Source organism: Mchenga conophoros, linkage group LG3, assembly GCF_057382185.1.
Source record: "Mchenga conophoros isolate Kocher_MC1m ecotype Shallow Benthic linkage group LG3, M_conophoros_male_GT1.1, whole genome shotgun sequence".
In the NCBI taxonomy this organism is placed as follows: domain Eukaryota; kingdom Metazoa; phylum Chordata; class Actinopteri; order Cichliformes; family Cichlidae; genus Mchenga; species Mchenga conophoros.
Window position 1 is genome coordinate 17327899 of NC_140528.1, and position 12772 is coordinate 17340670.

General features: G+C 40.6%; 1 protein-coding gene across 1 annotated transcript; it reads right to left on the reverse strand.

Moving 5' to 3' along the window:
* vgf (VGF nerve growth factor inducible) lies at positions 1 to 8284 on the reverse strand. The gene is made up of 2 exons (XM_085255065.1): positions 8032 to 8284; positions 1 to 4375 (listed from the first exon to the last, which is right to left on the reverse strand). Exon 2 carries the CDS (start codon positions 4323 to 4325, stop codon positions 2178 to 2180), a length of 2148 nt encoding a protein of 715 aa, XP_085111191.1. The 5' UTR covers positions 4326 to 4375; positions 8032 to 8284; the 3' UTR covers positions 1 to 2177.
* Between the last annotated feature and the right edge of the window lie 4488 nt (positions 8285 to 12772).

The following is a 12772-nucleotide window of genomic DNA, read 5'->3' on the forward strand; positions in this document are numbered from 1 at the left end:
TTTTTTTTAATAAAAATATTTTTCTTTATTTCTTTATGTGTAGTAAAATAGTAATTGACATGGACATTTACATCCAGCAAACACATATTTATTACAGCGGTTACAATGAGTTACATTTAGAAAGAGCGTTGGTAACACTCATTGCATACATGACGCAAACAGTTAGTAGTAGGTACACTGACGTTTTTGTTTCATTCATCTTTAAGATTTTTTTTTATACTTTTTTCATTGATGCATAAATGTCTTTAAAAAAAGTTATTTTCCAGATGCAAGTATACATAAACGTGCAGACATTGTACCCTCTACTGTGTCTCAGCCCCTTTCTTTATTAATAAGCCAAAAAGAAAAGCATAAAAAAAGCAACAAATCATTAAAAATGACAAAAGTTCAGTTCATTCTTTTTGTTACTCGTAGCTCATGGTTACTTTTTTCTATGACACTTTCAATGCCAAGATGCTGCGCTGATACCTTGATGATGACAAAGATGAACACCAACAAGCCAAAGTGGAAAACCTCTTTTCGATTGGAAAAATAGAAAAAGTAGCAAAAGAAAGTTTTTATTGATGAATTATTATTAGTATCCATGTGAAAACGAAAATCAGGCTGTACAAAGTTTCTTTTTGTGTCATTGTCATTGAAAAATGTTTGGAAATGTGGAGCAAACATAAACATGAGCAAACTGTTAAGATGGTGAGAACATTTGCATTATGCACTTTAGTCTGAATGACCACACAAAGTGCTTCACACCAAACCTTACCATTTTACTCTGTTCTTGCATTGCTTTATTCCCTACACGTACACATTTGATCTGCATTTGACCTGCCTTGCATTCGTACTTTGGCAAATTTAGAACCAGTACATGTATCATGTATGTTTTTCATTGTGGGATTCTCGCTAATTAGGAGATTTGAAACTAGAGCCTTCTTGATATGAGGTGAAGGGATGTTACTAAACACTGAACCACCATTACAGGAGAGTTTTCCTATAATCAACATTTGGATAATGGGAAAAATGGGAAAAATAAGCCGAATTAAAACTGAATTAAAAAATGACAAATTAAAAAAAGAACGAATAAAATAAAAGTTTAAAAAAAATGTGTGAAACTGGGATTTCAGAGCACTTAGTGCCAACAACACTTCTTGTAAAATAGAAACTTGTAACATTTACTAAAAAACTACAAAGGCCATCTTGCTTAGAAAAGTAATGTATTAAATGCAAACTGCTGCTTCTAAGGAATCTGTTGAGAGTGACTGAAAATGTAGAATTATTCTTTTGCTTTTAAATATCTCCATGAAAAGATCAGTATGGCTCCACCATTACATCCTCCTCCAATAGCAGGACGTGTAAAACACTGGACTGTTTTCTAGCCAGGGTTTGGCTGAATTTGTTATCACCGTAGCAACAAGGTTGTTGAAGTTATGCAAAAGAATGAGTCATCCAAGCTATTATATTGGTGGTAGTCTGGCTTTTTGATGCATTATGTTTTATTATAAAGAGCTTTGGTGGATATGTGTGAGTATACATTCACAGAAACGTGCTTTCCATCAAAAATTTATCCTTTTATATGAACAATAAAAAACTGATACATTTACATAAACATGTGGTCATTTAAAAGATAATTATAGGGAGTGGCTTTTGATTTCTAAGAGGTGATAGTGAAAGAATGTATGGACACCCTGCCTTTGGGGGCTATTTCCTTCCACTGAGGGGGGACTTTTGGTATCTTTTGGCCAGGCATAATTTTGAGGAAACTATTTTAATTTGATAATTTTCAAATTTTAATGCCAAAACTATCATTCCTGACAGTAGAGCCAACATGGGAATAAATGTTTTCAAATTCATCTGACTGATTCTGAAAAAGGCCTTCGGTACAGGTAACAGCATATTTAAACATCCTCCTTTGTTGGCATTTTAAAATGTCCATATAGAGAATGTTGTCAAGAAAAGTTAAAGGATAGCAAAGGAAATGAGTGCAGTTGTACATCTTTCATCCGTTTTATCCAGACCACCTCTGGGGAAAAGTCTTCTGTGGTGTCCTTGTCTCAATCATAACCAATCAAAATGATTACAGGAAACTTATTACATATGAAAAACCACCTAAATACTTTAACATAAATAAATACACTCTTTTCTGCTTGTGGCTCTTCTTCTTCTTGTCCTTCTTCTCATGTCTGTACTCAGTCCATCATGTATGGCTTCTTCATGGATATCTGCTGTATGTATTTCTCCAGATCATCATAGTTACTGTCTGGCTGCTTTCCAGCCACATAATAATCTGCAGGCGCTGGGGCTGAGTAATACAGCTGCTTCTGCTGAGAATGGATTCTGGGAAGTGGATGTAGTTTGGGGTTGGACGCTGGCTGAAATGTCCAAGGGTACAAAGAGAGAGGGTATCTGGTGTAGTAAGACTTCTGCTGTTGGCCTGTAGGGGGTTTTCTCAGCTTAGGTTGGACCCAGCTGTTGTATCGCCTTTTGGGAGAAAAAGCATAAACATCATCCACTGAATGAGTGAGGAAGTTGTTGAGAGTGAGAGCGGGCTTAAGGATCAAGTAATAGGGTTTAAGTCTGGGTGCAGGAGGAACATAGATGGGGTAGCCTTTGTAGGGCTTCTTCTGGTAGTAGGAAGGATAAGTGTGGGGGAAAAGGGGATAGTGAGGATATCTAGTCCAAGCAGCTTTAGGTGACGTGAGCCAGAGGTCCTGTTTGATCGGCACAGGAGGCTGGGCCCAGATATTTTGATTGCCAAGCTGAGGTTTTGCAGGTTTGTTCCAGAGATCCTCTGATCTTGTTGGATTTTTCTTCTGCAACCAAGTTTTGAGGAAATGAGCTGCTGGAAATGGTTGGTTAGAGGCGGGAATGTCATTTTGATTGCTTGAAATCTGTGATTCCGATGAAAATGGTGAAGATATGGGGGATAAAGGTCGTCGCCAACCTGATATCACGTCAGGCGACAAGTCTTTCTTCTTCTTCTTCTCCACGTCACTGATGATGTCCACCACATCATCAGCAGGGAGGTGGAGCTTGCTGGAGATCTCTATAAGCTTGTCAATGGTCTGAGGATCAATATCGTCTTCCTCTGTGACTTCCTGTTCTTCGTCAGACCTTTTATCCTCTGCAGCGCTGGAGAGAGAAGAGCTGTACTGCTTGTTCCCGTTATTCTGTTTGACCATGTACCGCAGCAGCATGTCTGAGGCAATATCAGCTAGCATCTCCTCCTCCATCTTGGCTCTTTGTGCCTCAGCTGCCTGTCTCCTCATCTCCTCCTGCTCACCTTTGGCCTGAGCCTCCTCTTCCTCTGGACTCAACACCTCCTCATCTTCTTCCTCCTCCTCGTCTGGATCATCATCTTCCATCGTCTGTTCTCTTGGAGCCTGGAGGTCTGCTGAGTTATGATTACTGTCATCAAATTCATCCATAAAATTATCTCCTCTGAACTTTGGGAAGCTGAGAGCTTTCTGCGTCTCTTCTTGCCATTTAAGCTTTTTCTTAGTGATAGCAAGGTCACTGCCTTTATTTATGGGCATGATGTCGTTGTAGCTGTAGTCTCTGCTTTCTCTGTGACTTTGCTCAGAGTCTCCTTCCCTCTTAATGGGCACATTCAAAGCAGGGAATTCCTTCATCATCATCTCAAGACTTTTTAGCTCCTCAGGGCTGAGCTGTTCCTCCTCCTCACTACTGGCTTGATCAGGGCTGGTTGATCCCTGCTGGGAACCAGTACTCTGTCCATTATCGCCTCTTCCATCTGAGCCAGTGGGAGGCTTCTCTCTTGCTATTTCGACTGTGTGGCTTGTAGTACGACTGGTCACCCTCTCGGTCAGCTCCTCTTCTTTTTGTGCTTTCTTCCTCTCTTCCTCTTCCCCCGTTTCCTGCTCCTTCCCCTGTGTCGCCATTAGCAGCTCTAACTCTTGTCGTCCGTCTCTGTCTCGGTCTGCTCCCTCAATCGTTCTCAATTTTCTGTATGAATCTTTGTTTTTATATTCCTCTTTCTCTGCCGTCATCTCTTCTTCCATTCCATCACGCCCCTCTCCTTCGCTCATTTGCTCTGCTTTTGAATTATTCAGTGCCTCTAGTAAAACTGCTGCTAGTTTTTTGGGATCAACATTTTTAAAAAGCTCTTCTTCATGCTCTGCTTCCTCTTGTCTCTGCATTGGCTGGCTTTCTTCACCACCTATATTCCTATATCCAGACACAGTCAGCCCTGACATATGTTGGTATGGCTTGTCAAGGGTGCTGAGAGGATTGGAGGTGGACAGATGGAGAAAGGATGCTGCTGTCAGAAGAAGCAGCCGTATTAAAGCACTTGAGGGATTATGGTATCTAGTCATGGCTAGCCAGAACAGGACTTTCTGTGAGCGGTGAAGGAGATCAGAAATCCCTGGAAAAGAGAAGAAACAGAATCAAATCTTCACTGAGAATGCAAGGATGTATATGTGGGTTTGATGAGTGAATGAGTGAGTACCACATATGACGGCTAAAGCTTGTTTTCTATCTGCAGTTAATCACAACTTTTAGTGTAACCATGACCGTTTCTTCTCCTGGTGCTTGACTAGCCATTCCACTCCTATCACACATATTGCTCCCATGAAAAGATATTCTAAAAAATGCATACTGTGTTTACACTTTAGTAAACCTTTTGTCCCGTTTCATTTTATGAATTTGAAATTAATCTCATTAAATCTGTTACTTTTATTAGATGTCACCAAAAGTTTTGGGAGCTGACACGTAGGGATGGAAACTGATGAGAGCTGAGTGATGCAGATTCCATTGTCAATATCACTTATCAGTTATCGATTCTTGTTGGAGCTATTTATTCTTTTTTTATTACTTTGAAGTTTGCTAGGGGTTGTTGTTGATTTACATATATTTTTGGGTTATTCACAAGTTTTATTTGTAGGTTTATACTTCTTTTATTGTTTTGTTTTGTTGTTTGTTTTGTTAAGTCAGCCAGGAGGAACTGTAGGGCCATTTCCTTTAAATGAAGGCACTGGTAAGTGCACGTGGAACTGATAGGTGAGCAAATTTGACGAATCCAAGGAACTGAACATCTCGAGTCCCATCCCTACTCCTAGAGTTGTTCACAAAAAAGAGTTGTAACATAAGTTATAACACACAGGGACCTGAAGTGAACCTGAGAGTTAAAACAATGAAAGTGTCCATTGTCTGCACTTTTCATGATTTACATTTTGCTCTTTGAAGTTTTTTTAAATTCTCCTGTTCTGGTGAACTCTGATATTGTTCCCTGCTCTCTTCTGGCCCACTTGCTAACAATCAACCTTCTTCAGAAGTCCAGCTCCAGTGACAAGCAGTAAGGATCTTGGAGGACTGCACATCTCCTGAAGGTAAAAACCTTTCTCCACCCGCATCCAACCGAATTGTAGAGTTGGGCGGATTGATCCAAATATCGATAGCATCGATACCAGATCGATACTAGCACGATTGGATCAATACTTTGCTTTTATCCTTCAAGTTCAGTATGTAGCCCGCTGAACTGTGTTAATCATTTCTTTGGAAAAACTAAACCTCAAACACGCACTCTGAAAAACGTGCAAACTTTCTGTGCTTTAGATTCAGAATTTTTTTAATTCCAAGTCTCCAAAACCCAAGTTTGAAAACATGAAAAGCTGAAAGGTGTGTTTTGTTGTGTCAGCTAATTATTGTGGAAAGTAACAATCACAGTGGTGATTAAAATGTGTTCAGAATTTGCAAATTGAGAAATCATCTCATAAGTCATGGCAAACTATTCTCCCCCAATTAGCTGCTGAGTAACTTCAGCAATACTGGCCCTGTATTTGCTTTGTATTGGATCGATACCAAAATTTGTAGTGTGGCACAGAAATTCTGTGAATGAGGGAAAGTGTGAACGTGAAATTATGTGACGCTATAATTTGAAATACAATAACACATGAATAACACACAAATCCTGCGTGAAGCAGCCCAGACGAGGTCCTGACAGACATTGACTGATGCGCGCGCGCACACGCACACGCGCACACACACACACACACACACACACACACACACACACACACACACAGGGAAATAGGAAAGTGGAGACAGAACACAAAACAAACAGAAAACAGAAGCTCGCGCAGTGAGGACTGAGGGACGTGACGCTGTGCTCTAGCACTAGAGCAATGTTTCCGTGCAACACTAAGAGCACAGCTGGTTTTCACTTTCTGCGTTTTCGCGCGCGCGCATGCGTGTGTACCTGAATCTAGTGTAGGAGTAACTAACCAAGGTAGTTATAGTTAACTAAACCGGGCAGAGGAGGCGTGGGTTTTCACGCACGCAAGACGCGCTACCTGCAGTCCTCGAAGATCCTAACTGCGCGTCGCTGGAAGCGGATGATATGTGACTGCTGAATGTTGATTGGTTGACAAGTGGGCCGGAATAGAGCAGCGAGCGATAGCAGAAGCAGAAAAATAGTGAAAAAACGTAAAACATGATCAAATAAATCATCTCTCAATGTCGCTGCTGCTGACGCGCTGCTCTGCTTGGTGCTGCAATGTTGAACCCAGAGTGCAACAAGTGAAATATCTTGAAATCCGCAACAACCAAACCGGTGCGCATTCACTGCCATGCCGTCTTTGGAACGGGTAAGACGTTTATCACACCGAGTCGTTTACACCATCAGAAAAAGCTGCTCTTGTTTTCAGAAGCCACCGCCTGCCTGCATCGCCATGTGCCACATGCAGCAGTTAAACACTGTAAAAATGCGCAGGAACAGCAAACTCAAATGTATTTTCTAAGAATACCTAAACAACCAGTTGTACGGTGAGATTTTTTTATCCCTATTAAAGCAAAACAATTCAAGTTTAATGTCATTTCGTTCTCAGCTAATTACCACAAACCTTTTTGTTTGTTAAATCACCCAACAGTTCTATCAGTATATTAGTAAATAGTTGCTAAAATCCTTTTGTTTTTAGTTGCAGTAAACACACTTCGGAGATACAGGAACAGCATATCCTGCGGTGGAGGCTGGGCTGTGCCAAAAAAGGGATTTCACATGTTCTCGTGTGTTGTTGTTGTTGTTTAATGTCTAATACATGTACTTATATTCGTGAGTAGACTGTACTGAGCAGGATTTATGAAGAGGCTTTTGAAGTGTCTTCATCACTCTGTGTAATTGTACCCATTTTGTCATCAAGCCCTTCCTTTTTGGTTACTTCAAATAATTTTATCGAACGGTGATGTTGAGAAATGATTGGCCTATTTTTGATAGGTTTCAGGTCAACAAGTTATTTTTAACCGTTTAAATGTTGTTTGCACTGTTGCAGCAGGTCACAGTTCCCAGAAAAGCAAATAAACATGAGCATACAGCCACCTCAGACTCTGTTCGACAGTAACCTCCCCGCAACTCGCACTTCACATGTAAACAACATTATCTCAGACTAACATGGACGTCAGTGTTATGCAGAGACAAAAGGTTGCCGTTGTCTCTGTGGTTTTTAATGCGAATGTCCCCGCGGTTACAGCTTCAGTCTACTTATTTTACAGTGCAGTTGTTTCAGTCTAGGATATGATTGCTGGAAATGACGATGATTGAGATGATGTGGCTGAAGATGAGAAGTAGGAGGGGTTGTAGGAGCAGACACGGTTGATTATAAACAATGAATTTTGACCACATCAAATAACAATACTTTAAGCTGCCTTCAACGTGACGCCTGACTTACGAACCGCCTGCGTGTCCGCAAAATATTGACTGGGGCCTAATTGATTTTTATTCAATAAAATCAATTAAATGTGCCACAGTTTGGGACGAACATAAATACTTCCGATTCATCTACTAAACCTCCTCCAACCCATCACACAGCAGGCATTACCACCTTTTTCTGCATTTTCTATATATTTTGCACATTTCCTGCGCCTCGCTTTGCTTTGACTACAAAGCTGTAGCGTGACATCATAATTTTGTTGCAATATTTCAAACATTTATGAGTATTTCTAAGAACGCTTATATTAATGAGCAACAGTACTTCTTTCGGAGAGCACAAGGTTAAATGCTTTAATGCAAAATAAGTTGCCGCTTACTTGCAGTTCAGTGTGTGCGGCGGGGGAATTCCTGCTTTCCCTCCTCGTCACGTCACACAGCTGCTGAAGTCCTGCAGTCATCCACTCCGTGCTCGTCGTGACGCGTGCCGTGTTGTAACGTGCTGTTAATCCTTGTTACTGTTATTGTTGTATGTCGCAGGGTTTCGGACTCTTCGTGTGCTCCTATCACAGGAGTCAGAACCTAATTCGTGTATTTTCAGGACTACGGACAGAGGCTGCGGCTGTCTTCTACCCCCTCCTTCCGCACACACGTGATCCTTGCGTCAAGGTCCCCATTGACGTCAATAGACTGGATTTCATTCATAAGATTTTTCTGCACCCCACCGACCTTATCTTATCCCTCCTCCCCTATTTTATCAGACCAATTAGCTGCAGTGCTGCTGTTGAATAAACAGAATATTCGTAATTCATGGTGCAACCTCAGAGAGCTGGTCCAAGCTTTCACGGGCAAACCTGAGTGCAAGAGGGAACATTTGGGGTTTTCTTTAGACATAGACACGCTTATTTCTGCGGCTGTCTCACGTTTGTGTGCCATCAGAGCTTAAGGATGCTGTGCACTGGTGTGTGACAATGGAGGCAAAAATAGCTCTCCTAATAAGCTGTGAAAGGGCTCAGTTTTAGTAAATAAATACATTTATTTTTCATGGATCATCATCTCCATCCTGCTGTTCACTGGTGCAATTCTGCATTCATCAGCGTCTCCAGTTTTGTGTTAAAATGTCTGGTTAAGTCCACTGCCCTCTCTTAGATATTTCCGCACTGCTACAGCTGCATCATCTGAACCTTTCATTCAGTGGTGCTGGTTTCAGTTATTGTGCAAACGTACAGTTTTTAAGTTTGGGGAAACCTGCAGTCAGCTGAGACATCATGTTCCTCCCACTGAAAACATCCAGATGAACAGAATCAACTTTTGGGGAACTTTTCTACTCTTCATTATTTTCATAGTTGCCTCAACTCCCTCTTAATAGTGTATGAATGTGTGTGTGAATGGGTGGATGACTGGATATGTAAAGCGCTTTGGGGTCCTTAGGGACTAGTAAAGCGCTATATAAATACAGGCCATTTACCATTTAATTAATCTTCTGCACTTCCTGTTTCCAAGCGCACGCTCTCTGTCTAGCCAATTCATAGAAGTCCAATTCTCCTTCCATACTGTCCAATCTCACGTGCAACACACTTTTTCTTTTCCACCTTTCTTTTTGCAATGCACGTGCCCTACCAGTGTTCCTGGCTACTTCTCCTTCATCTCATAGACTGTCCAACTTTTTTATTACCACTTATTCTTCACTGACATATTTTCCTGTAGTTCCTAATTCTGCCATCAAGTCTCTTTGTCTTCTTTTCTTTATTCTCAGTTTTCTTCACCACTTCAGCTGTCCTTTCCAAGTCTTCACTACCACCCAGAGCCTTTAATGTTTGTCTTAAACCACCATGTCAGTTAAAATGCAAAAGAGAAACCGTAATGCAACTCTACGAATATGATGCTGTGACAAAGAAATGGTAAATCTGTTAAAAATGTTAATTGACCCACAGGGGTCATCTTCATCTGCGTATGTCTCTGGATACAGTGGCTCATCTAAAAAAGAAATCAGAAGTACTTTGCTCACTGGTACAACTCTCAAACATTTACCTTAAAGCAGTAATTCTGGTATAGCTGAAATTACATCTACCTAATTTATAAAAGCTTCATTTAGCCTGGAAAAATAGTTTGCTGCTCTATAAGAAAAAGCCCTCTGAAAAACCAGAGCATTTTACTGTTCATCACTGATATACGTTTCTCTGTAGCTAGGCTGACACAAAGTCAGAGCTCCGTTGTGCCAACCATTCCTTTAACCTCACGAATTTCTCAATTTTAACCATTAGAAAAAAAATTATTCATTACTGTCTCACAAGGGTAACTTTATTAAATTCAATTTTATTTGCATAACGCCAAGTCACAACCGTTGCCTCACGGTGTCGTTATGTACATTTACTTTTAATACCATTGATATTTGGACTGCTTTTCTCCATCATCTGCCTCCCTTGGTCACATTGCAATAAGCTGTTGATGGCTTCTCATGATGCATCATCATGGATTCATAATCTTCATTTAAATGCTTGCTCACAAGGGGTCACATGATTACTGGAGTTTTCTCTGTTTTCTTTATACTCTATGTATAGTTTCTTCACCTTCTAATATAAAGTATTTGCTCAAAGAGGCTCGTCTCGTTTTCTCTGTATTATTGTAAAGTTTTTTGCTTACAATATAAAGAGTATAAATCAGCTTGAAATATAAATGTCAAAGAATAAAACTGATGATGTGCCAACTAAAAAATATCCAATCCAATGTTTGTTCAAAACGTATCATCACTCAGTGATCACTACAACTACATTTTCTCTAAATAATACAAGATAAAATTCATCAGTTCTCAAAGTTTAGCTCTGTCAGTTAACCTTTATTAACACCAGGTGAAGAGTTCCTGTTATGAATCTGGATGACAAGCATAGTTTTTGAAAGTGCGTAGACTAGTCTTCTAGTTTTTTGTTAGCAGTTTAATCTCACTGTGGTTGGGCATGCTAGTCTTTACAGGTATCTCTGCAATATATCAATGCAGGAAACCCGCAGTCAGCTGAGACTGAAGATGTCACTTGGATGAAGGACGAAACATTTCTCCATCTGAAAACGCTACGTCCAGATGAACAGAATCAACTTTTAGTGTATTCGCACCAACAATCACACCCAAGGCCAATTTGGAATCACCAATTAACCCAGTGGTTCTCCATCTGAACTTTACTAAACTTGAAACCTTTTCTTTTACTTGCCAGTCAGGGTAATTATTATAATTCTTAACTATTGGGATTCTTATCTAAGTTAAACTGCGCCATTAAAGTTTTAAGTTGCATCTCTATATATTTCATATAGCTCCACTTGCCACACAGATGCATCTGTATGTGCAAGGGTGTGGATTTCTGTGCCACTTTGAAACTGGTGTGTGGAGTGACTACGCTGACCTGTCGTCAAATGACAGAAGACTACAGGATATTTCTGACTGCTGGACCATTCAACCTAGAGCCTAATATAACTGTACATTTGGAGAGACATGAAAAACATTTCCCCCTTACCCCCACCAACCCACCCACTGAGTGCTTTTGACTTTTACACAGGAAAGAAGAAAAAACAAAAACTGGACCATATAGTAGAACTACAGATCTATGGTAAATAAATAAAGAGCAAGTTCCATCACTTATTCTTTTACAAAAAAGGTAAATAAACTCCTAATGTGGGCCTTTTGGGGTTTTTTTCTTTATATATTTTGGCCACACATTGTGGAATATAGAGGATTTTGCCCAATTTTACACTGGACTGAATCAAAAATACACACATTTCATGCTGTGTGTTAACAGTGCTAACTGAATCACACTTGTTGTGATTTACCTCTTCAATATAAATACCTTTCAACAGAATTATGAAGGAAGATGGATTGAGTATATTGTATAAAAGACTTTAAATGCAGAATGTTTGTCCAACTCTTAGACACCCCTTTTCAGAAATGTTTATTAATCCCACCAACTCAGACTAATTTGTGTGATTACAAGCAGATGCATTCAAATTCAAAGGGAAAAGTAAACAAAGTTAGAAACATTGTTCCAGCTCATAAAATATTCCTGCTGAGACAGTATAACGAGCTAAGATTTATTTTAAACAAGCAAACAAACCAGAGAATCTTAAGCCCGACCATTTTAACATAATTTCCCTGGAAAATAAATCCAAGGTGATGAGGTGATGATACACGTCCTAATAATCCCATAAAAAAACATAGACACTGCAGCACCTTAGGGGGGTGTGCTCCATTTTGACCCCGAGACTTCCAGGCCATACTCAGCACAGATGTTTCTGTATCCTATGCCAGCCACTTGGTTATGGCGTTCCATGTATGTCCTGTTTGCTAGCATCTAGCACCCTGTTGTTATATGTGCTCAGGGGCATCTTTGCACAGCCCGCCCTTGGGGTCTTGCCTTGTGTGATAGACCGTAAAGTCTAGTGCTCAGAGTGTGTTCCTGCACTGCCATGATTAGTGCCTTTCTCTCAGTTCACCTTTGTCCAGCCACTGGTAGGATTTCTGGACATCAGCCACTTCTTCTGCCGGCCGTATATACCATGCAGGGTCCTGTAGATCCATGATGCTCCTCTTCTCAAATTTCTGCTGCCTGAGATATTAACTAACCACACTCTCAGTTGTGGCCATCTTCCTGAAGTACTTGTGGATGTTCATTGTCTCATCCTGGGTAGCAGTTCTGACACTCACTAGCCTTGGCCACCTTCCTCCTTCTTAGTGTACAGTCTTAGGGTGCTGCATGCATGTCAGTGGCGTCTATCTCCTCTTTTGGCCAGCTTATTTCATGGTTCGTTCCTATTTGTCTATGGGACTACCCCCTCCCCCTTTTCTTTTAACGATCCAACTACACTTCTCAAGTCCAAATGGGCTGGAAGTAGCCTGCATATGATTATATCCGGCCCTAGATAATTTCACGTCAGTTATTGATGGTCCTCAGTAGAAACAGAATCTTCGGCCCTGCGGAGAAGCCATGCAGGCAGGGATGGGACTTTATTCCGATGGGCAATCTGGGATCATATCATTATGTTAAAATAGGAAGGGGGCAGACGTTACAAAGACAACAAGTGTAATGGTACAGGCTTAGTACACAGAGACAAGGGTGCCGGATTTAAACGCTAAGGTGT

Excerpts from the sequence above, each read along its gene's own strand:
- vgf (XM_085255065.1), bottom strand. The coding sequence starts at position 4,325 with ATGACTAGATACCATAATCCCTCAAGTGCTTTAATACGGCTGCTTCTT.